Consider the following 23,334-nt stretch of genomic DNA (forward strand, 5'->3'; position numbering starts at 1 on the left):
CCGCTCTGGGAGCCCGCTTCGCGTGGGCGTGATCAGAGCCGCCTCAGTCCCGGGACCCGAGTGCGGCGCCACAGGCCCTAAAAGCTGTGCGCGTCGTTTCCGCCAAGACTTCTGTGAGCCGTCGGGATGTGGCTCTCCCTGGTGCTGCTGTTGGTGCTGCTGCTGCTCGCGGGCGTCCGCCGTGTCTACTTGGGGCTGTTCGCCGGGCGCTCCCCGAACCCCTTCTCGCAGGACGTCAAGCGGCCGCCCGCGCCCCTGGTGACCGACAAGGAGGCCAGGAAAAGGGTCCTTAAGCAAGGTCAGCCGGACCAGGGGTCCGCGCTGCGCTCGGCGGCCTCGCGACCTGGGCTGGCCTCAGTTTCCCCGTGATAAAGTACCGGGAGGCTTCCTTGGAGTGGGGCCCGTTTTCGTGGGTGCGCGGTGATGACTTTGCCCTTGCAAGCCCGGAAGCTGCTGCCCGAGGGCTTGTCCTTGTCTTGGCACTGCCTAGGACTTGTCATGGCCGGCGATGCCCTGCCCTGCATCCTTTCCCCGATTTAGCTCTCTGACCCCAGCTTTCCCTGTGCGGGCTCGCACAGAAACCTCTCCCCATTGCAAGAGGAAATGGCTTTTGCAGGCCAAGGGATTGGACGGGGTAGGCATGGCCCCGGCTTATAGAACTGACTCTGGATTCTGAACTTGGGGAGAGGCTCAATAGGGTTTCTCAGCTCTGAGCCCACTGCTCTAGTCCACCAGCACCTGCATTCGATGTGAAACTCAAGTGGGGATACCTGCAAGGTTAGAGAGAGAGTTTCGATGGAAAAAATAAGCAAAAAACAAAACGAACAAAAAACCCCCAAAATATTGTTTGATCTCCAGCGGCGCTCTTGCTTATAGATTTTTTTCCCTCTGTGACCAAACTTGCTACAGTCAGACAATACTTTTTGTCTTTCTTTCCTTTGTGTGTGTGTGGGAGGGTAGTAGGATTGAATTTAGGCTTTACATGCTAGGCAACTGCTCTACTATTGAACAACATACCCAGCCCTTTGTACTTTATATGGCCTGGAACTTGTGATCCTTCTGCTTCAACCTCTTGATTAGCTGTGATTACAGTTGTGCATTGCTGTGCCTGGCACTAGGCACGATTTTTAGATTAGATGTATATGCAAGTGCCCATTAGCACAAATTGTTCCTCTTAAGGTGTTCCCCTCTTCTTCCCAGTGTAGGGGGTGGTGCTGTGAATTCTCAGAGCAGTAGGCTCAGGGCAGCTCTGTCCTGCTGAGCCTCTGAATCAGGATCTGGAAGAACCACATGCACGCCAGCTGCTCTGGTGGCATTTGCAGACCCTACATCATCCGAAGAAACCCAGCTTGTGAATGGCTGGTTCCTGGAGCTGCCAGCCTGCCCTCTAGCATTCTCCCCATCCCCCACTCCATTTTCTTTCTTTCCTGGCTCTTGCTTCCACAGAAGTGTCTACACTGAGGTGTACCACCTGTTATCCTCTTTCTCTTTTTGTTTCTGTAGTTAACTGATTTCTATTTTCTTTCAAAGTTGTAAAAATCCACAGGTATGTAGTGGTTGTGGTTAAATTAGTTCAGACAATGCAAATCGCTGGCTGGTTATGAGTATTCCTAGGTGAATTTAGAAACCTTAGTCAACAGCAACATGCTAAACCGCTCTAAGTTTTCTCGCAGTCCAGGCTAGAGGAGTCTTCTTTGGTTTCTCTGTCTTTGCCATTTTCCTGCCCCTATCTGAGAAGCCCACCCTCTTCCTCCTCCCTTCTGCTGCAGTTTTCTCAGCAAGTCAAGTGCCAGAGAACCTGGATGTGGTGGTGATTGGCAGTGGCATTGGGGGCCTGGCTGCAGCTGCGATTCTGGCGAAAGCTGGCAAGCGAGTCCTGGTCTTGGAGCAGCACACCAAGGCAGGGGGCTGTTGTCATACCTTTGGCAAAAATGGCCTTGAGTTTGACACAGGTGAGGCTTGTGTGGAACAGGGCTGGGATCAGTGCTTGGGGGACACATTTCTCTGTCCTACAGGTGCCATCTTCTTTCTGAGCACCACTTTCCTTGTCTTCAGCCATACCGTCTGATGTGGTGGGTCTGCTCTGCCACCTCTCTGCAGGAAGGAGGAGCAGTGGTTCTGGTCCACCTTTTCCCCTTCACTTTCTCGTCCTCTTCCCAAGGCTTAGTCCCATTATCCCTGAGCCACCTTGTCTTTCCACCTCCCAACAGGGATCCATTATATTGGGCACATGGAGGAGGGCACCTTTGGCCGCTTTATCTTGGACCAGATTACTGAAGGGCAGCTGGACTGGGCTTCTCTGTCCTCGCCTTTTGACACAGTGGTACTAGACATGCCCAGTGGCCGAAAGGAGTTCCCCATGTACAGCGGGAAGAAAGCATACATTGAAGGCCTCAAGGAGAAGTTTCCCCAGGAAAAAGATGTCATCAACAAGTACATAAAGCTGGTGAAGGTAACTTGGACTTGTTCAGGACCCAGTTCATTCCCAAGACTGATCTTCCTCATTAGTGGAGTACCTGAGCAGGGGAGTGGCTGGAGTGGGTGGCCCCAAGGGCCAGGAGGAGGGCTTGTGGATGCCACACCCACTCTGGCCTCTGGAGGGCACTTTGCTCTCCTGGCTATGCTGCCTTGCAGGTGATAGATCTCTACTCCTTTTTATTTCTTCTAAGACCAGATGGGATTTCTGAAAAGGAATTTGACCAGGAAATTTATAAGCAGAAAAGCCTCATCTGAGTGTGCAGGAAGGGAATATTTAGAGTACAAAGTCCCCCCACCCAATTCAGGCTGGATGCAGTGGTGCATACTTATAACCCCAGCTATGGTGCTGGGGGACAGAGACAGGAGGATCCCCTGTTCAAGATCAGCCTGGGCAACTTAGCAAGACCTGTTATTTGCTTATTTATATATATTTATTTATACATACATAAATATGGGCAGAGGTACCCTACCACTGAGCTACATCCCCAGCCCTTTTTATTTTTTATTTTGAGTCTTGCTAAGTTTCCCAGGCTGGCCTCAAACTTGCAGTCCTCTGGCCTAAACATCTAGAATTGCAGTGATTACAGGCATGTGCCTCATTGAGATCTTGTCTCAAAATGGAAAAGCCCTGGGGTGTAGCTCAGTGATAGAGCACCTCTGGGTTCAATCCTTAGCACTGCAAACACACAAAAAACAAATAAAATGAAAGACTTGAAGCAGGGCATGATAGCACATGCCTGTAATCCCAGTGGCTAGGGAGACCGAGGCAGGAGGATCACTAGTTCAAAGCCAGCCTCAGCAAAAGTGAGGTGCTAAGCAACTCAGTGAGATCCTGACTCTAAGTAAAATATAAAATAGGGCTGAGGATATGGTTCAGTAGTTGAGTGTCCCTGTGTTCAATTCCTGCTACCAAAAATAAATATTTTTAAAGTAAATTAAAACTAAAGTCCAAATTCAGCAATGTTCAACGAAGGGTAAGTGTTGCTGGCCCTCAGCTGGTGCAAGCTATTGGAAGGGACGGTGTGTCAGCTGTCCCAGAGCTAGGCCTGTTCCCACACTTGTCTTCTTTCCCAGGTGGTAGCCGATGGAGCCATTCACGCCCTCTTGCTGAAGTTCCTCCCATTGCGCTTGGCCCAGCTCCTCAGCAAGTGTGGGCTGCTGACTCGGTTTTCTCCATTCCTGCATGCGTCCACCCAGAGCCTGGCTGAGGTCCTGCAGCAGCTGGGGGCCTCCCCTGAGCTCCAGGCCGTGCTCAGCTACATTTTCCCCACCTATGGTGCGTGCTGGCTGCAGGCTGTGCTGTTCCTGGACAAGAGGCTCCCGCCTTCTGGTCTCTGTCTTCTTCCTGAACCTGTCTGGCTGACAAACGGACCAGAATGGCCTGGCCCTCTGCAGCTTGTGCTGCTGTGCAAGTCCCCTTCAACCATTCCCTGGGTGATTTTTCTGTTAGCCAACACCAGGCTCCTGGTGTTGGTGACATGCTAGTTTGCAGGCAGTACCTTCTTACTGGCCCCTAGGTTGTAAGGCTCCCGGTGGGATGGAGATGGCTCTTGCGGTGGCCCTATCCCCTAGGAGCCTTGGGTCCTGTGATGGACTCTGGTGGTGTGTTGCTCCTTTCTGAGTGGTCCTGGTACCTGTTCATAACCCTCCTCCCCTCTTCCTGCAGGTGTGACCCCCAGCCGTACCACCTTTTCCATGCATGCTCTGCTGGTCAACCACTACCTACAGGGGGCCTTTTATCCCCGAGGGGGTTCCAGTGAAATCGCCTTTCATATCATCCCTGTGATTAAGCAAGCCGGGGGCGCCGTCCTCACAAAGGCCACTGTGCAGACTGTGTTGTTGGACTCAGCTGGGAAAGCCTGTGGTGAGAGCTATGCTGTGAGCTCCGGGGTACCCGAGGGCAGAAGGCACAAAGGAACCCACCTTCTGCAGGCTGAGGGGCCAGGTGTGCTGCAGAGCGTGGCGGGTAGCAGAGTGATGAGTCTGGCATGGAAAGGGCCACGTGGGCTCCAAAGAGCCATTCTGAATTATTTATTTGATAGATAAAAGTATTTATCCAGTGTTCTGTGACCACCTTCTTGATTGTAGGGGCTGTCATTTTCTCTTAGTGGTACTGGGGACTGAGCCCAGGGCTTTGCACCTGCTATGCAAGTGCTCTACTCTGAGCTATGTCCTTAGCCCAAGGCTGTATCTTCTTTATGTTTTTTTTTTTTTTTGAGTCGAGATCTCACAGTGTTGCCTTTAGTGGGCTCAAACTTGCTGTCCAGTAGCCAGGACAGCAGTTGTCTGTCTTCACATCTTCAGAACCTGCTGGGTGACTGATGGTGGGCTGCTGAGCAGCGGGTGTCAGGGTGTCGGCTGTGGGCCTAGTTCTACATAGTAGCCAAATGAGAGGCAGAGATGCGGCTGGACACGGAGGGACCAGATCACAAGGCTCAGAGGAGGTGTCAGTGGGGAGTGTTTAGGGCACTTGCCTCCAGCAGCAGTGAAGGGGCCTGAGAGTTGGTGTGCTGGGGATGAGTGGGGGCTTGGCCACAGGAAAGCTAATCTGCCGTGTGGAGGGAGCCAGGCGGGTCAGCACAAAAGCGACTGTGGCAGAGGTGGAATGCTTGTGGTCACCTCCCTGCCTGGCTCTCAGCAGGCTGGACTCCCAGTTCTGAGGAGATGGAGTGTAGGCCAGACCTGTCGAGGTCTCCTCCTGGAGCTCACAGAGCCTCAGCCAAGCTCCTGTGCTGCAGGTGTCCGTGTGAAGAAGGGACAAGAGCTGGTGGACATCTACTGCCCCACTGTGGTCTCCAATGCAGGCCTGTTCAACACCTATGAGCACCTACTGCCGGAGAGTGCCCGCTGTCTGTCAGGTACGGCTGCTCTGCTGCTCCAGGCTCTGGCATGGACATGCTCAGCCTGGTGATGCCCCTCTCTGACTGTCTCAGCAGGTAAGAACTCTGAGCTGTAGCATCATCCCCTTGTCTGTGGCTGAGGAGGTGGAGGCCCTGACAGGAGACCAACCCCCTCCCTCTGCCGCCCAGCCGAGTGCCAGAGCCGTGAGGAGCCTGGTCTCAAAGGGAGAGCCAAGCTCTGGGCAGTCCCTGCAGGGACGGGATATATGGAGTGCTGAGATGGGAAGTCACGTCAGGACAGCATGTGACTTGCAGCTTGGTGTGACAAAGGGAACGGAGGTTGCTGGCCAGAGGGGACAAGTCACTCAGGAGAGATGACAAAGGCCTCTGGCAGGCGCAAGAGGTGGGAAGGACAGAGTGGCCCTGACTGGCTGGGATGGAGTTCGTGGTGGTGGGGATGGGGCTGTCCACTCTAGGTTTGTGCTAGGGAGGCTGAGCAGTGGTTTGGCAGAACAGTGTGGTCCTGGGTCTCCTGGGGAGGACAGGGGGGGTGATAGTTGTACTGTCTCTAAGAGTTAAAGTGGCGTGCAGCTTTCTGTCACTGTGATAAAATACCTGAGGTGATCAATTTAAAAAGAGAAAAGGATCTGCTTTGCCTCATGGTTTCAGAGGCTTTAGTCTGTGTCAGTTGGCCCAGTTGTTTTAGGCCTGTGGTGGCATAGGATGTCACATTGTGGGGTGTGTTGGGGGGAGACCGTTCTACCTCATGGCTGCCAGGAACCAGAGAGAGAGAGAAGGCCGGGCATGGTGGTGCACACTTGCAATCCTAGCAATTTGGGAGGTGAGGCAGGAGGATGGGAAGTTTGAGGCCAGCCACAGCAATTTAGCAAGGCCCTAAGTGACCCTGTCTCAAAACAAAATATAAAAAGGGCTGTGGAAGGGCTGGGGCTGTGGCTCAGTGGCAGAGAGCTTGCCTAGCATGTGTGAGGCACTGGGTTCGATTCTCAGCACCATAAAAATAAAATAAAGTCTGTCAACATCTAAAATAATAATAATAATATAAAAAAGGGGGGCTGTGGATATATCTCAGTGATTAAACACTCCTGGCTGGGTTCAATCCCTAGTACCAGAAAAAACAAAGAGTGGGAAAGGGGCTGGAGTCCCATGTATGCTTCAAAGACACCCAGTGACCTAACTCCCTCCCACTGGGCCCACCTCCTCAAGGCTGAGCCACCTCCCAGTAGCACCAGAGACTGGTGACCAAGCCTTGGGGGATACTTATCAAAACCACAGCAGCTGGGCATGTGATCCCAGTGGCTCTGGAGGCTGAGGCAGGAGGATAGAAGGTGAAAGCCAGCCTCAGCAATTTAGCAAGGCCCTAAGCAACCTAGTGAGACCCTGTCTCAAAAAAAAAAAAAAGTGCCGGGATGTGGCTGAGCACCCTTGGGTCCTAAAAACCGCCACCCACAACAGGTGGGTGTCACCAAGCTGGTATCTGCTGGCAGTTGTGTCTCAGGATGAATTGAGTGGGGCATGATAGGGACTGCCCAGGGCAGGGCAGTGGGGCTTGGCCTGGATGGACAGACTGGCCTTGCCTCCTCCTCTTTTAGGCCTGTCTGCCCTGACAGGCCCCAGGTCCCCCTGCTCCTCTCCAGGCTGCCAGCCCCATAGCAGGTCTTGCCCGGCATGTATCCTAGTCCTGAACAGTCCAGGGCACACCAGCTAGCTTGGGCACTCGGCCTCTTGGGTGCAGGGTCAGAGACTGCCCCAGATGAACCCAGTTGCCTGCTCTAGGAGCTGGGTGGTGCTCCTTCTTCCCAGCTCTTTGGGGTGGGGATTTTTTGGTATGCCTTTCAGACAGGAGACAGATATCTGGTGGCCTCTGGGGCAGGAGGGGCCAGCTAGACAAGGAGTGGAATTGCTGGACCTGGCAGTGGATCCTTCAGGGATGGGGAGGCCTTTCTTCCACCTATAGAGGCCAGGAGACACTGGGGTGGTCCAGAGGGAAGGGTCTGGCTCCTCAGCCTCTTCCTTCCAGCTGGGTAGAGAGGCTATTCTGAGGGGCTTCTGGAGACAGGGGCTCTCCTCCATGCCTGCCTATACCCAACCTGGATATAGGACCTAGGTGACTGCAGCTGTGGAAGCCCACGTTCTGTGTCTCCTGTGCGCCCCCAGAACTGGGTGTCCTGCCATGGCTGTCAATAGCGCCTCCCTCTCTGTCCCTGTCCTCAGCACATGGTTCCTCCAGGAAAGACTCTTCCCAGCAAATGGGCCTCCTGTCACTGCTGTGTGCCAGGGCTGGCTCCACAGGGCCCAGTACATGTTAGGGCATCAGCCAATCCTTGTTCACGGAAGAGGCAGAGCAGCAGTGGTTGAGCTCTCACACAGCTGCTGGAGACGGGTCTGGAGGTAATGGATAAGAATTGTGGGTACAGTTTCTAAAAACTGGTCTGGGATCATCTGTTGAGAGGGGAAGCCCAGTGGCTTAGGTCTGGGGTGCCTTGCAGTTGAATGCTGAGCTAATGCTGTTTGTCTTCCAATCACATGCACTGCCTGTCATCTCGAGGTCTAGTGACAGAGCACATGGGGACTACCACTGTTTTCATTAGATAGCTGTGTTATATACTGACAGTAAGGCTGTGACAAACTACTGTTTGTGTAGTCTTTGTAAGTTGTCATCTCCTCCTCACTTAGACTGAAGGGGTGATGGAGCAGTCAGATCCACTGTCCTGCAGGTGCTGCAAACCAGTGGCAGCTAAGGGCTGGGCTCAACTGGGCAGAGCTGGAGCCTGAGGCCGTGTGGGACACAGGCAGGGGCAGGTGAGCAGGCAGAAAGGCCTGGACCCTCTCCTCGCTGGCAGCCGAGGAATGGGCTGCAGATGTCTGGAGCGGGGAATGCCTGTGTCTGTCCACAGTTCCACCTGCTCTGTCCGGCAGGTGTGCAGCAACAGCTGCAGATGGTGCGGCCAGGCCTGAGCATGTTCTCTGTCTTCATCTGCCTGCGCGGGACCAAGGAGGAGTTGGGTCTGCAGTCCACCAACTACTATGTTTATTTCGACATCAACATGGATAAGGCGTAAGCATGTGCATGTGGGCATAGGGTCAGCTGGGCCATCAACCCACGGGGGGCCCTGTGTGCATGTGGGGACAGGTGTTGGCTGGGCTGTCAACCCACTGGGGCTTCCTGCCTGGACACTAGGATGAGCAGTCAGTAGGCCATTCCAGCGTGCTCCTGGAAGGTTCACATGGCAATGTGCCTAGCCTCATTCCCGAGGAGGTCCTGGGGACGAGTGGAGGCTTTGAGGCGAGGCCTGGCATTGCAGCCACACTCCTCTCCCCACAGGATGGAGCGCTACATCTCCATGCCCAGGGAGAAGGCTGTGGAACACATACCCCTCTACTTTGTTGCTTCCCCTTCAAGCAAGGACCCGACCTGGCCAGGCCGCTTCCCAGGTAGGTCCATATTGTGAAGCTGCCTGGGTCAGCGGTGGGTGGGACTGCACAGCAGTAACCCTGCTCTGCGTCCCTAGACCGGTCCACGCTGACTGTGCTGATACCTACCGCCTACGAGTGGTTTGAGGAGTGGCAGGAGGAGCCGCAAGGGAAGCGAAGCCATGACTATGAGACCCTCAAAAGCTCCTTTGTTGAAGCCTCCATATCCATGATCCTCAGACTGTTCCCACAGCTGGAGGGGAAGGTAGGGTGAGCATGCAGGTGGGGACCCCACGTCCAGGAGGCAGAGCTCAGGTTGTTGGGGCTCCCACTCATGCCCTCCCTCCTGCCTTAGGTGGAGAGCGCCACGGGAGGGTCCCCACTGACCAATCAGTTCTTCCTGGCTGCTACCCGAGGGGCCACCTACGGGGCCGACCATGACCTGGACCGCCTGCATCCTTACGTGATGGCTTCCATCAGGGCCCAGAGCCCCATCCCCAACCTCTACCTGTCAGGTACACTGCCCATTCTGCCAGGATCCGTGACCTTGGGCCTCCCTCTCCTCACATGGTGGACACCCACAGTCTGTGCTCTTGCCTCCTAGGCCAGGACATCTTCACCTGCGGGTTGATGGGGGCCCTGCAAGGGGCACTGCTGTGCAGCAGTGCCATCCTGAAGCGGAACCTATACTCAGACCTCAAGGATCTCGGCTCAAGAGTGCGGGCCCAGAAGAAGATAATGTAGTTCCTTAGGGACAACGAGTGGCCCCTGCACCTGCCCTGACCCACCTGTAATGCCTTTACTGCACTGTTAGTTCTTTGCACACAGAAAGCACTAATTGCACTGATTTCTGAACACACTTCTCCAGTGGAGCTTTTCCTTACCTCTGAGGACATGTCTTTACTCCTCAAGTGGCCAGGCTGCTGATGTGGACAGTTTGAGGCTCAGATAGGTGGTGCTGCGGTAGAAAGTCGGTCGGGACTAGGATGTGGGCAAAGCCCAGGGATGACACCTGTAGTTTGCTGGTACATATCCAAGTTGTTCATCCCCCTATGCCCCCCCACTTTTGATTTGGGGTATCTGTACACAATGAGATGCCTTAGGAATGGGACCTAGGTCTAAACAATTAATTTTGCAGTGCTGGTGATGGAACTCAGGGTCTTGTGTATGCCAGGCAAATGCTCTGAGCTACACCCCAGGCCAAAAATTGCATTCATGTTTCATATATACCTTATATACAAACCAAGAATAATTTTGTGATACTTGGAACAATTTTTTTTTTGCATTTTGACTTCTTGTCACATGAGGTCACAATGGCACTCAGAAAACTTTGTAAAACCCAAGAATTCTTGATGTCAGTAAAGGATGCTCAGCCAAAGGTTAAGAAAGATACCATTTTCCCTTATTACCTGAATCACCAAGGGTCTTATTTTAGTACACTTTAATACAGAATTAATAAATGTAATGGTTTCATTGCTTTGATTATCTGAAATTTATTTTGGTTTCCATTCAGTGACAAAACCACATTGAGATGGCATTTACAGAAGCTCATTAAAACGTACTGAAAAATATCATACACCAAATAAGATTTAAAAAAATAAAATTATGTAATTAAGTTACAAAGAACTGAAAATATAAAACAGTGCTAAACCATGACAACCTATTCATTGGGCAAACAAAGGGAAACAATTTCAATAGTTGATCATGTACTTATCCCGCTAGTTTATGAATTAAATGAACACCTATCAGAGTGTGAGGGCCTGGCTCTGTGGGCAGCTTGAAATACTGTGCAGCTCAGATCAAAGCCCATTACAGAGGGGTTTCCAAGTTGGAATACTTAGAATCCACATCTGACTTGGGGAACCGCGGAGGTGAGTCACTCTCAGCTCTGGGTGTCTGGCTAAGTGAAGCCTCAACGTCTCTTTCCAACATTCCTGCTTAAGCAAGGCAATGGCCAAGTGCAGGCTTCCTGGCAAGGGCTTTCAGAACAGCCTGGGTAACCACAGGGCTGGTGTGTGCACGCCCGTGTGCCCAATTGGTGCATCATGTGATGGGAACAGGGACTAGAGAAGAAGATGAGCATCACCACTGGGAATTTTCGAGGCAGAGTTCTATCACCAAATGTTGAAAAGACAGGGAAAAACATGTCAGTATGTGCAGCTAAGTGTCAGGTCTTTCTGAGTTGCCTCAGCTTTTCCAGAGAGCTGGATCTTCAATGCCTGAAGACTCTAGACAGTCCAGTCCCTAATGTATAGCATTATCCACAACTGAAGCCCCTTCCTCCTAACAGCAGAGGAAGCCCACCGCCATCTCCACAGGGGGCCTCTTGTGGCTCCACCCCAGCCCCTGGCTTGAGGCCCCTCAATAGGTCATCCCCATTCATACCAGCTCGGGAAAACATGCTTCCAATATATTCTATTTGCAAAAAGACAGCCATCCTGAAAAGGGGTGAAACTTAAGACCCAACCCACGTTTTCCCATGTCTGACTGCCCTGCCCTGTGTGGTTGCCTCTTTCAGTTCCACCTTGATCTCTATGATCTAGAAAGACGGCCCTCAACACTGTTGCTTTTGCCTAGCACAGTGATATTCCCGGGGACTTGGGTAGTTCAGTTACTTCTTGCAGAGATGTTTCCTTTCATCTTGACATCTGTTTTTGACAGATGAGGGCTCACACAACTTTCTAGCTACTGATGGCAGTGACCTTGACATGTTGGCTTTTGAAGAGTACAGCAGGAAGAAAGGTGGTTTTGGGAAGCAGAAGGTTGGCAGCAAGTCCACATAGCTTCACCTTTTGAGCGTGAGAAGAATTTTTTAGTCTGAAAGAATACGAGCAGTGGGATTTGATAGGTAGGTTTTAGAAAGGGAGAAAACCTTACCAAATAACAAAGATGGGAAGTTGGGATATGCGGACACACTAAGAATAAAGGCACAGAGGCACAGGCGGGAGCTTTGGTCTGTGTGAGAGGTGGAGAGAGGAAGGTGTCAGCATGCACAGTCCTCGACACCCGTGTACAACCTGACCCTCTAAGCCACAAGAGGTCCAGACAGAAGCTTCAGACCAGGCCAGAACCCTGGAGATGAGTGTTTCCAGTACTGATCTTTCTAAGATAGACAGAACCAACTGTGGTGGTCCATGGGAAAAAAAAAAATCAGCAGAGAAGTGAAATGGGTGGATGTGTGGACAGAGGAACAAGGAAAATGGAAAGAGATCAGCTGGAGATTTAAAAGACAGGAAGCAAGAAAAATCAAGTTTGTGATGTGGAGTTCATGTGATTAAAGACACTGGGCAGTTGGAGGGCAGCTTGGTGGGGATAAGAGAGGAATCCAGCTCCAGTGACACACACACAAACACACAGCTGGGTCAAGGATAAGGAGAGATGAAGTAAAGGTGAATTCTGAAAGACTTTCATAGAGACTTGGCTCTGCAGGTCCTCATCCCCACCAGCACAGGATACGGCAAAGGATGACGTCAGACATCAAGAAAGGGGAATGTCACCATGCCTGTCAGCAGCATCCGACCATCAAGAACAGGACTGAGCTCCAAGAATGAGTCACTGGATCTAGTGGCCCAACAGCAGTAGGACAGGGACTAACATGGGTTTGTGAAGGTCACCAAGGACGAGCGGCAGGAGGAAGGAAGCTCAGAGGAAGCCTCGTGTAGATGGCACAAGCCGACCATGAGAGGGAGGGGAAGCAAAGGGAAAGGGGCCAGCAGGGCACACCCAACCAGTGTCTCAAGGACACGCAGGAGCCTGACTCCCCAAGCTGGACAAGGTGACACAGGACCTGCACACAAGCAGCAACGCACAGGAGAGTGCTCCTGCTCATCTCACAAGCCCGCTGCCTGCCCAGAAGGGACCCTCTACTCCCTGCACACTGAGGCAGCAGGGGAAGGTACCACCATCAGGACGGCCACTGGCTGGCCTATCACAGCACAGGACCCACTGCACCTCCCTCCTCACACGGTCTTTGTGTGGCCCTGAGAGCAGAGACCCAACCCTCCTAGGCTCTTGGTAACAGCATAGCAAGACTAGAGAGGAGTGGAATAAAAATCCAAATAGCAGCGCCATTCAGGATACTCCTCCGCTACCCCAGGGAACCCACTGGATTCCTGACACGGGGCGCAGGGAGAACTGTACCAGCTGCCCTTGGTATCTTAGCAAAGAGATAAAAGTAATGGTCAGAGTGAAGTTTGTTTATGAATATAAACCTATTTTGTCTATTTTAGGCAACAAAGGCAAAACAGAGTTGGTGGGAAACTTGTTCCACAAAAGTCCTTTGAAAAAAGTGTAGATGAAACCCTCCTACGTTTCGGAGCATTAAGCATGGACTGCTCTTTTCAAAAAGCTCCTATTGAGCGTGACTGAATCAAAGAACATCCTGTTTCAATAATAACTATTTATGAAAAATGATGGGAAAGTGGCTTTACTTCCAGAAACCCCAAGTTCAGCTTTGTGCTTAGTACATCCAAATATAATCACTGTCTCCAATAATATAAAGTATCAGAAAAGTGAGGGGGCTCATGTTAGATAGGTTAGACTCGCAGGCAATGAAGCACTTCTTTAATTTGCTGTTTTGGTTTGCTGCTAAAGCCTTTGAAGAGAATTATGTGCCCTCTGCCCATCAGCATCTCACCATCTTCTACCAGGGGACATCCCCTCAAGGAGGCTTAGTAGGAAAGCCCTCCACTTGCAGAATTTCACAAGTCTGCAAAGATGAACAGTGCAGAGGGCGGTACCATGGCCAAGGCCCAACTTTACCACCAGGCCACAGCCCACGAAGAGTGGTGGCAGTGCAGCCTGCAGGCCAGGCTTCCCTCTGGTCCCAGCCACATTCCCACATGCTCCCCCCACTCACACTCCAAGGAAAGGATGATGGAACATGACAGCATGAAGGGAACACAGAAGGACACACCCTGGGGAGCGTCTCAAGTCACAGTGCTTTTCTCCTCATTTCTCTTGATTCAGAAACAAATCAGCAGGGAAGACAAGGGCATGGCGGGCAGAAATCAGAGCTGAAACAGAGCAACACAGTCCATGTTCACCATTTCCAAGGGGATTATCATATCAGTAAGATTTATAGGGGTTTCAGTTCAGGGAATAATTCACAATTAACCAGGACAAACTGATTCAGCACCACACAAATAACAACTAATTAAGATAAGGGCACATCAAATGAGTCACATTAATTTAATGTGGTTTTTTTTTTTTTTTTTTTTGGTATTGGGGATTGAATCCAGGTGGGCTTGCTCACTGAGCACATGTCCCCAGCTCTTTCTTAATTTTTAATCAAAAAAAAAAAAAAAATTGCGACAGCTATTATGTTGCTGAAGGCTTTGTTAAGTTGATGAGGCTGGCCTTAAACTTGTGATCCCTCTCAGCCTCCTGAGTTGCTGGGATTACAGGTGTGCATTATTGCCCTGGGCTACAATAATGAGTTTTAAAGTCAGTTTGAAATAAAACATCAACTAGAAAGACACACACTTGAGGAAGGGAATCTGGGAAACCCTGGCTTCTGCTTACACTCTTCTGTTTCTGAATTATTCGTGTGTATTTTTGTGTTTGCTCTGGTACTAGGGATGGAACACAGGAGTGCTCTCCCACTGAGCTATATCCCCAGGCTTTTTTTTTTTTTTTCTTTTTTTTAATATTTATTTTTTAGTTTTAGGTAGACACAATATCTTTATTATTTATTTTTTAAATTTTTATGTGGTGCCAAGGATAGAACCCAGTGCCTCATGCATGCTAGGTGAACACTCTACCACTGAGCCATAACCTTAGCCTCTCCCCAGCCATTTTTTAATTTTTGATATAGGGTCTTGCTAAGTAATTGAGGTTGGCCTCAAACTTGTGATTCTCCTGCCTCAGTCTCCTGAGTTGCTGGGATGACAGGTCCTGCGCCATGGTTCCCGAGATTTTATATATATATATATTTTAGTTCTAGGTGGACACAATATCTTTATTTTATTTTATGTGGTGCTGAGTGAGGATCAAACCCAGTTCCTCACCATGCCAGGTAAGCACGTTACCACTTGAGCCACATCCCCAGCCCCCGCTATATTTTTTCCAACCAGCAGAGTTACAATGAAGGAGGCAAAATTCTTATACCAAACATCAGGGAAAGCAGTAGGCCAGAGCTAAGGTGAGGCTGACCCAAGATGCCATCTGGCAAAGACCTTCTGAGCCAAGTGGCTTATTCTGTAGTGGGTACAAAGAGTATGAGAGAACTGTGCTCCCTGGGAACACTGTGGAGCTGGTCCAAGCCTCCTCTGCCAGTGCCCTCCATGATGCTGAACACAATGGGCAGAAAGAGCGCACGTTGGCCTCAGGCTCAGGCAGGCTGCCTCTGGAGCATTTGGTTAGATCGAATACTATGGGATAGAGGAGGACTGTTCTCCTGGCAGAGGCAGACAACTGTTCTCAGGAAGTTCAGCCCAGTGCTGAACGTGGGGCTGTGCCAGGGATTTGGAGGCCTATGTGCTTCTGGGCTCATTTGTTTTCAAGATGTGCAGTCTAGTACTTGCCACCCAAAGTGTGGCTCCAGCAGCATCTGGTGTCCCCTAAGAATATCCCAGAAATATCAAAAGTTAGGCTCTACCCTATACCTAGTGAATAGGTTTTGCTTTTTAATCACAATCCCAACATGAGTCTTACGCCTGCTGAAAGTGTGAAGAGCTGGTATAGTGTGCCAAGCTCAAGCTGGGAGTCTAGGGAGCTGCCTCAGTCCTGATGTCACCACTATCTTAGAATGAAAATGTTTCTGGACAAGTTAGCTCTCTTCATATGTCAAAGGAAGGAACTGCTGCAGAGGACAGCAAGGCTTCTTCCTGCTCCGACTTTGCAGATAGTACATGGATGGTTCTAGACTGTGGTCTGTAAAGGTTGGGGGAATGGTAGTAGTACCCTCAGAATCAGCTGTCGCCATACAAACCCATTGCTGAGCCCCCTCAGGTTGTATATTCTTTCCATTAGGCTGGCTCCTCGTTCCTTACCTTTAGGTTCAAACGTTGGTAGTCACTAGCCTTTGGCCGCCGAGTTACTTTGGATCTTTTTCCTTCCAAAGCAAAAGCAATAATCTGGGGAAAGAAAAGGAAAAGTGATTAACAAATGGCTCTGTAATAACATATTTCAGTCCCTGAAATCAGAGGCAGTCGCTTGGTAGTACATTTGCTAATCATTGGACTACAGAAAGAGAAGTATACCCACAAAGAGCCCCATTTAAACTACAAGATGTGGGAGTGGGGGTGGTATTCATTGGGATGGAAACCAGCTCAGAGCCTAGTGCATGCTAGGCAAGTGCTCTATCAGGCTGGGAGTGTGGCTTAGTTGGATAGTGTTTGCCTAGCATATAGCAAGAAGCCCTGGGTTTGATCTCTAGGTCCTCAAAACAAAACAAAAGAACTGTTAACAGTTTAACAATGATGGAGCCTAATTACATCAGAATTCTTTATATTGCTTAACAATAAATGACAAGATGGAATAAGATTTGCTGAGCCCAGCTGTGGGAGTCTGCAGGATGTAACCTAGGGTACTCAGTCAAAGGTCTGTCAAGCCCTGCCCTGAGAGCTCTAGGAAGATTGTTCCTTTGTTACTATTATATCTTAAATTCTGAGACAAAGTCTTATCAAGTTGCTAGGACAGCCTGGAACTTGCCGCAGTGACCAAATACTCAGACTCCTGAGTGGCTGGGATTACAGGCATGTGCCATCTCACTCAAATCTTTTTGTTTTCTTTATGAAATCATTATCAGTAATTATTTCTCATCTACAAATATCCTTTTCCACCCACATTTTGTTTCTTCAACAATCACAATCTTAACTTCACTAACACTCTCATTATGAACACTTAGATGAAGAATAAGAAACGTATATTTAAAAAAAAATTTTTTTAAATAGTTGTTAGTGAACAGAATGCCTTTATTTATTTTTATGTGGTGCTGAGGATCGAACCCAGTGCCTCATGAATGCTAGGCAAGCACTGTGCCACTGAGCTACAGCCCCAGCCCCAGGAATGTATATATTTTTACTAATGGTTTTCTCTCATTTTAATGCCATGCCATAGACCTGATGGCCATCATGAATTGAGTTTTCTTTTTCTTTTATTTTTTTAAAATTTTTTTGTAGTTGTAGATGGACAGAATACCTTTATTTTATTTTTATGTGGTGCTGAGGATCGAACCCAGGGCACTTGCTAGGCAAGTGCTCTGCCGCTGAGCTACAGCCCCAGCCCATGAAATTAATTTTCCAATTTGAACCAGGTTATTGAAACTACTGAAACTACCTTCTAAATTCTCAGGGTTCAATAGGATTGTTTTAAGGGACATGGGTACCACTTCACACTACTACTGAAGAAATAAAAAATGTGTTTATCTGTAATTTTTAAAATTTCTTCTGATTATCACTGCAAAAGAGAGTCTTCGCTATTGATATCAGAGTGTAGCTGAATCTTTTCTTCCAGCCACCATAGATGGAAGTCAGGCTGGGAAAGGAAACTAGAAATAATACATTGTCTCAGTCATGGAAAAAGGAAAAGAGCTCTGCCTCAAATACTTGGGTCCCCTGAGGCTGTCAAGCATCTAAAGTCAAGGTCATGGGAGGAGGTCTCACTTTAGGTCATGTTATAATCTTGTCCTAAGTTGGCACCTAATGCAGCAAGACTCAGGGGAAACAGGTCACATAGTTTATAAAACAAGAATAAGGAATCCTGGCAGGGTCTGAGGAAGAGTGGCAGTTTGTCTTAAAATCCCCAGTACTCATATGCAGATAAGCCATGGATACCTGCCCTGCACCAGCAAGTCCCCTCTCTGAGGCAGCACCTGGCTTACCTTCCGCTTATTGTGATAGGCAATATAGAGGACTGCGACGAGAATGGCCGCAGTGACCAAATACGCAAAGAAGTGGCTGCTCTCTGCGCTGGCACCGCCAGGATTGTCCTTATAAAGGTCATTCTTGTCACTATTCATGGAATCCAAAAGTGTCCCTTCACGGTTCTCACTGGAGGCAGGGCCGGACATCTTTTTCTCCTCTCCAGTTGGTGAGCCCTCTTCAGGCCCTGTATCACCTTCTTCAGCCTCCTTGGGCTCTGCATCTTCAGCAGGCTCTAAGGACTCATCTTCTCCCTCCTGCTGGGGAGAAGAGAGGTCCGAGTCCATCGTCACTCTCTCCCCAGCTTTAGTTTTGGAAGTTTGCAGAGAGGTATGCTCTTTTCCAGGCTCCTGGGTTTTATCAGTCTTGGGTGTCTCCTGGTTATCTGAGGAGGGACTGGAGCCTCCTTTCGGAGGCCCCTGGCCGGGTTCCGACCCATTGGCGCCTCCTTTCAGGGGTCCCTGGCCCGGTTCCGACCCGCTGGGGCCTCCTTTCGGGGGCTCCTGTCCAGGTTCCGACCCGTTGGCGCCTTTCTGGGAGACCTGCCCCTGTTCCGATCCTATGGCGCTTCCTTTTGGGGGCTCCAGATTCAGTTCCGACTCGCTGGCGCCTCCCTTCTGGGAGACCTGCCCCGGTTCCGATCCGTTGGCGCTTCCTTTCGGGGGCCCCTGCCCCTGTTCCGACCCGCTGGCCCCGCCTAGGGTGGAAGGCCGGTTCGGAGGGGGCGGCTGGGTCTCCAGGGTTTTGTTGCCCTCCTGTCCTGCAGAAGGCCGGTCTGGAGTTCTTCGGGTCGGGACCAGGGTCAGCCTATCCAAACCTTCGGCGTTGGGACGTGGGTCAAGCGACGCGGAGCCTGAAACAGAAAACCGGTAAGCCCAGGAGACAGCAGGCGGGAGAAAAGGGGCTCAGAGCCGCCTGAGACCGGGCGACGGCCGCAGGGGGCGCGGCGGCGAGCGGAGGGGTAGGGCGGGCAGGGGAGGAGCGAGCCCAGGCGGCCACTAGCCGAGGTACAGGTAGGGAGCTTGGGGCGAGGATGGGATGGGCAGGGGTCTCACCCGCCGCAGCGACATTTAGCAAGAGACACGCAACCAGGAACCACATCCTGAACAGATTGCGCTTCCGTCTTCTACTGCTCTCGCGAGAGCGGCGCGCCGAGCTCCGAACTCGTAGCCACGCCTCTTCCTATGCGTGCTTCCCTGCGTCGTGCGGCCCCGCCCTTTCCGTGCGATCTGCCCTTCCCACGGCCCTCCTTGGCCCCGCCTCCATGGCTTGGCTCGGTCCTTTCCAGGAGGCCCGCCCCTCCCGCGGCCCTCCGTCGCCCCGCCTCCTCGGCCCCGCCCCTTCCAGTCCCTCTCTGCCCCTCGCGGCTGGTGCTGGGTGGGCCTGGGCTGGGAGTACTTTGCTGGGCTGCACTGCAGCCGCAGCAGAGCGACGACGGCCTTGGTCTGGGGTTCAAGACCGCAGGCCGCCGCCTCTCACAGCTGCTTAGAGTCCGAGGCCGCCCAGGATCTTTGTTAAAAAGCGCATCCTTTTCTGATCGCATAAGTCTAGTAAAAAGAAAGCCTTAGTTTTTCCCTCTGCGATAGTCGTTCTTAGTGTTTTGAGGGTTTTATACTCTACAAACATTTAATGTTTTTGATTAGGTAAAAAATCAAAAACACGGTTCAAAATCAAATAAAAAATTACTCAAAAATCAAAACAGGATTTTCAAAGAAATATACATTAGAAAATTCTAGCTCTCTACTAATCTACTGGTTACTATTTGTAGTTATTTTCTCTTTCTTGCTTGGTGTGTTTTCTCTGACTTTTTTCTATGCATTTAGATTTCCTCCCCAAGTTGGAATCATTGAATAGTTTTGTACTTATTTATATATAGTTTCTGTTATGTTTAAACATTGTGTGACTTGAAATCATTTTATGAACGTTTGCCAAGGCTAGGTCCTTTTACACAGCGATTTAAAAAACGATAGGTTTGAGATGGGGGTATGGCTCAGTGATGAAGCCTTTTCTGGTATTGCAAAGGTACTGGGTTGGATCCCCAGCACTGCTAAAAATAGGTTTTCCCAGAAGTTGGTGTCTGCCATGCACCTGTGATCCCACTACTCAGAAGACTAAGGCAGGAGGATGGCTTCAGCCCCAGGAGTTGGGCAAGATAATGGAGTGTGTAATCTAGTGAACCACATGAATAAATAAAAATATGCACATGTGTGCATTCCAAGCAGTACCAGAAAGGAAAGAGTTTGAAGTGGGGATCCATTAAGGAGGGGAATCTTGGAGCTGAGGATTGCAGTTTGTAGTTGGGTCCCAGGTAAGGATGAAGGGAAGACAGGTGTTACAGCTCATAAAATGGCCTGCAGTTGGGTGAGAACCTGGTATTCTGTGGAAGTCTAAAGACCAGGCTCGTCAAACAGCAGCAAGGAGAATGACAGGAAATGAGGCTGGGACACCATCAAAAATATATGTGCAGGGCTGGGGGCATAGCTCAGTTGGTAAAGTGCTTGCCTTGCATGCACAAGGTCCTGGGTTCTAATCCCCAGCACCACACACACACACTTTTGTGTACACATGCAGTGAATTTTTAGTTTTATGTGGCCTCTGCACCTGTTTGGAGTAAGTTTTATTTCTTCCTCCTAGAAGCAGGGCTTAGTCACCCTTCACAGTTTCTAGTTCTCCACCTGCCCCCAGATCCTCAATGTGACCCATCCTGAAATCTGCCCTGTGCAACAGCTTCCTGGTAACCATTTCCCTATAGGACAAAATCAAATAAACTGAAGTTCAGGTAATACATAGATAGTTCAACAGTCCGGAGTCTGATTGGTCAGTCTGTTTGGGGCATGATAGCAATTAGGACAATAGTTCATTCATAGCACAATGGAGTGATTCAGAAGTGTATCCAGCTTACTCAACCTGCCCTGACCCCACACCATGCTCCCAGGTGCTGCCCAGACACCTGAGTGACCGACTCAGTCAGTCGTAGCTCCGAGCTCCTTCCTGTTCTCAGCCCCACTGTCAGAACTGGCCACGGGAGACACATGTAGGCAACATGCTGGGCGGTAGGGGACAGCTTGTGACAGCTCACAGCCCCACGACTTCTGTCTTGCTCCTCACTCAAGTAGTCCCAGTGGCTGACCCTTTCCCATGGGCCCTGCTGCTGTCTTTTCTCTGGTCTGTGAGGGACACACTGCTTCTGGAATGGATTGTCTTTTCTCCTTGTCCATCCTACCAGAACTAACTTCTTTTAGGGTAGGGGCTCTACTGGAGATTGGCTATCGCTGTGGAGATAAACTGGGCACAGGCCAGACCAGAGCCACAGGGGTGTCTGCCAGTATAAACCCAATTCCTGTAAGAGGGCCACTTGGTCACTGGTGGACACTTTAGGCATCAGGCCACCTGAAGGGCAAAGTGTCCTGTGAAAGACACTGCACACACCCATGCCACGCGCCTGAGCTCCCTCAGCACAGGGCCAGAGTTCACAGCCACTCTCTGGAGAGATACCTCAGGACAAATTAGCCTAAAGCATGACGTGGGGGGGACTTTTAAAGGGTACAGGGTTTCTTTTTGGGGTGATTAAAATGTTCTGAAATTGAAAAATGTTCTAAAATACTACATACTCAACATACTAAAAAACATTAAAATTGTCCAATTTTTTTTTCTTGTGATTCTGGGGATTGAACTCAGGGTGTCTCGCATTCTAGGTAAGTGCTCTGCCCTGAGCTCCACCCCAGCCCTGTTCACTGTGTTAAATTGGTGAATTGTAACTTTGAATAGATGAATCAAATCTCAATAAAGCTATTCCCCAAAATATTAGCCACAGTGATACCCTGGGAAGCAAGCACACTGGGAACTGCAGAAGCACAGGCAGAAGTCCTCCTGGTGGCAGATGGGTCGAGGTCCACTGTGAACTGGAAGAACCTAGTCAATATCCACGACACCACAGCTTGGCCCATGTGCATTTGGGACTGGAGGCAGGTTGGTGTTCCAATCCTGTTAGGATTGATTCTGTTCTAACAGGGATGTGTGGACATAGCATGGTTTGATAGAGGCTCCATTCCACGGAAGGAAGAGGGACACTTAGAAGGTCTTGCAACTGCAATTTTATTTTCTTTTGTGAAAATAAACAACAGGGAGTTTAAATTGCTCCAAAACCCATAAAAACAAAATGAAATACACACAGAGAAAACACGTGAGGTGACGGGGAGGGCAGAGGGTCTTCTGGCTTTGGCAGATTGTGCTGGCGAGGGCCCAGGTGACAGCAGCTGGGCCGAGGGGTGGGGGGGACAACGGACAGGGACCTCTTCCTGGGAAGTGGCAGGCACCTGGAGTCCCTTTCAGTGCAGGGGTGGGGACGTCTCAGTGGCGCTCCTTCCCCCGGCTGTGGGGGTGGTGGGGGCTCTGCAGTGCTATGCCCCAGGATGGGTGTGGGGGTGCTGATGCAAACAGATCAGGCCCAGGTGTCTTGGCACATGGTCCCAGCCCTACTAGAGAATGCAACTGCAGGCTGAGTTTGTGACAAGATCATGGGCTAGGCAACAGGAGAGGCAGGATGGTTGAGATGGAGGCCCTGGGCGAGCCCTCCGGGCACTGGCAACCATGGGGATGTCTGGACACAGAGGTGAGGAGGTGAGGAGAGTGTGGACAGCGAGGAGCAGAAAGAGGCAGTGGAGGGCAGCTTCTGCCCAGCACACCCACCGCAGCACAGGAGAGCAACACTACTAAGGAGTTCTTTCTTGTGAAATTTTTTTGTTTTGTTTTGTTTTGTTTGTTTTTTAAAAAAGCCTGAAGGTCGGCTACTGGTTACACCTATAAAACGTAAAGTGCTGTTGGTACCAGTCACTCTACTGAACAGTCCAGAGTGGTCAAATATTGACCAATAAAGTTTCCTTGGTTTTCTTTTGAGTTGTTTCTCCTCGATGAGTCACAGGAAAGCTTAGTGGGCAGACTTAGTGACCAAGGAGAGAGGCTGGGCCTGTAGTACAGGGAGGGCCTGGTGGGCGTGGAGTGTGGCAGGGAAGGATGGGGGAGAGGTCAGCAGAGCCGCAGGCATGGACCCCAGGGGCAGGGGCCGGGACAAGAGGGGCGGCTGGCTGCCCATCTGGCCAGAAGAGCTGGCTGCAGCCTTCGCAGAAAGGAAGGCTGCCGAATGGAGAGCCAGCTGGGCCCGGGTCTCAGGCTTGGTGGTGAGGGAGAGGGGCTGGGCCTGCTCTGAGTGGGTAGCCGCAGGGGCAGCTGGTGAAGCCAAGGCTGCGGACGGGGTTGCAGGGGAGTCCAGCATGCTGCCGTGGGAAGAGGCAGGGCTGTCGCAGGGCTTCTCGGGAGGCAGGTACTGGATGCACGGCTTCTTACTCTTGGAGACCAGAGCCCCTAGGAAGAAAGGCAAGAGCGTGAGCAGCAGTGGCCTGGGTGGGTAGAGGCTGAGGTGCCAGCCAGCTATGCACCTGCAGCTGGCCCTCTGGTTCCCCGGGCTCCACATCTGTGGGCTCAACCAACAGTGCACAGGAAATACACAGGAAAGTTCTGCACCGCACCTAGCACGTAGACCCTTCTCCCCTGCCCTGCTCCCTGAACAGTGCAGCATTTACAGGGCAGTGGACTTGCTGGGTGTCCCAGGTCACCTAGAGACAATATAAAGCGTACAGGAGGATGTGTGTGGGCTGTTTTACCCCAGGCGCTCCGGTGTCTGTGTCATGAGGGACCCTGGTATCTGCAGAGTGGAGGTAGCA

General features: G+C 50.8%; 3 protein-coding genes across 4 annotated transcripts in view; 1 reads left to right on the top strand and 2 right to left on the bottom strand.

Moving 5' to 3' along the window:
• The first annotated feature begins 6 nt into the window (after positions 1 to 6).
• Positions 7 to 10,232, top strand: Retsat (retinol saturase). 2 transcript variants are annotated; one of them, XM_027948896.2, is made up of 11 exons: positions 7 to 298; positions 1,770 to 1,952; positions 2,211 to 2,452; positions 3,553 to 3,754; positions 4,145 to 4,423; positions 5,217 to 5,336; positions 8,256 to 8,394; positions 8,662 to 8,771; positions 8,849 to 9,015; positions 9,106 to 9,265; positions 9,355 to 10,232. In XM_027948896.2, exons 1-11 carry the CDS (start codon positions 127 to 129, stop codon positions 9,492 to 9,494), a joined length of 1,914 nt encoding a protein of 637 aa, XP_027804697.2. In that variant the 5' UTR covers positions 7 to 126; the 3' UTR covers positions 9,495 to 10,232. The 2 variants fall into 2 exon arrangements, with proteins under 2 accessions (XP_027804697.2, XP_027804698.2); XM_027948897.3 differs by having other exon boundaries at positions 8 to 298; positions 4,145 to 4,342.
• Tgoln2 (trans-golgi network protein 2) lies at positions 10,228 to 18,775 on the bottom strand. Its single transcript, XM_027948909.3, has 4 exons — positions 18,670 to 18,775; positions 17,575 to 18,467; positions 15,743 to 15,826; positions 10,228 to 13,765 (listed from the first exon to the last, which is right to left on the bottom strand). The coding sequence occupies exons 1-4, from the start codon at positions 18,713 to 18,715 to the stop codon at positions 13,760 to 13,762; spliced, it is 1,029 nt and encodes a 342-aa protein (XP_027804710.2). The 5' UTR covers positions 18,716 to 18,775; the 3' UTR covers positions 10,228 to 13,759.
• Positions 18,776 to 21,685: 2,910 nt separating this feature from the next.
• Positions 21,686 to 23,334, bottom strand: part of Tcf7l1 (transcription factor 7 like 1) — a 113,032-nt gene continuing 111,383 nt past the window's right edge. Inside the window, exon 12 of the mRNA XM_027948915.2 lies at positions 21,686 to 22,975. Within this exon, the coding sequence (XP_027804716.1) occupies positions 22,542 to 22,975 (434 nt within the window). The 3' untranslated portion in view covers positions 21,686 to 22,541. The remainder of the gene's footprint in view (positions 22,976 to 23,334) is intronic.

This window comes from Marmota flaviventris, chromosome 14, assembly GCF_047511675.1.
Source record: "Marmota flaviventris isolate mMarFla1 chromosome 14, mMarFla1.hap1, whole genome shotgun sequence".
Classification (NCBI taxonomy): domain Eukaryota; kingdom Metazoa; phylum Chordata; class Mammalia; order Rodentia; family Sciuridae; genus Marmota; species Marmota flaviventris.

Coding starts and splice junctions, on each gene's coding strand:
- Retsat (XM_027948896.2), top strand. CDS start 127: ATGTGGCTCTCCCTGGTGCTGCTGTTGGTGCTGCTGCTGCTCGCGGGC. Junction 1,953..2,210: donor TGGCCTTGAGTTTGACACAG/GTGAGGCTTGTG, acceptor ACCTCCCAACAG/GGATCCATTATATTGGGCAC. Junction 4,424..5,216: donor TCTGCAGGCTGAGGGGCCAG/GTGTGCTGCAGA, acceptor CCTGTGCTGCAG/GTGTCCGTGTGAAGAAGGGA.
- Tgoln2 (XM_027948909.3), bottom strand. CDS start 18,715: ATGTGGTTCCTGGTTGCGTGTCTCTTGCTAAATGTCGCTGCGGCGG. Junction 18,468..18,669: donor GCTAAATGTCGCTGCGGCGG/GTGAGACCCCTG, acceptor TTTCTGTTTCAG/GCTCCGCGTCGCTTGACCCA. Junction 15,827..17,574: donor CCTATCACAATAAGCGGAAG/GTAAGCCAGGTG, acceptor TTCTTTCCCCAG/ATTATTGCTTTTGCTTTGGA.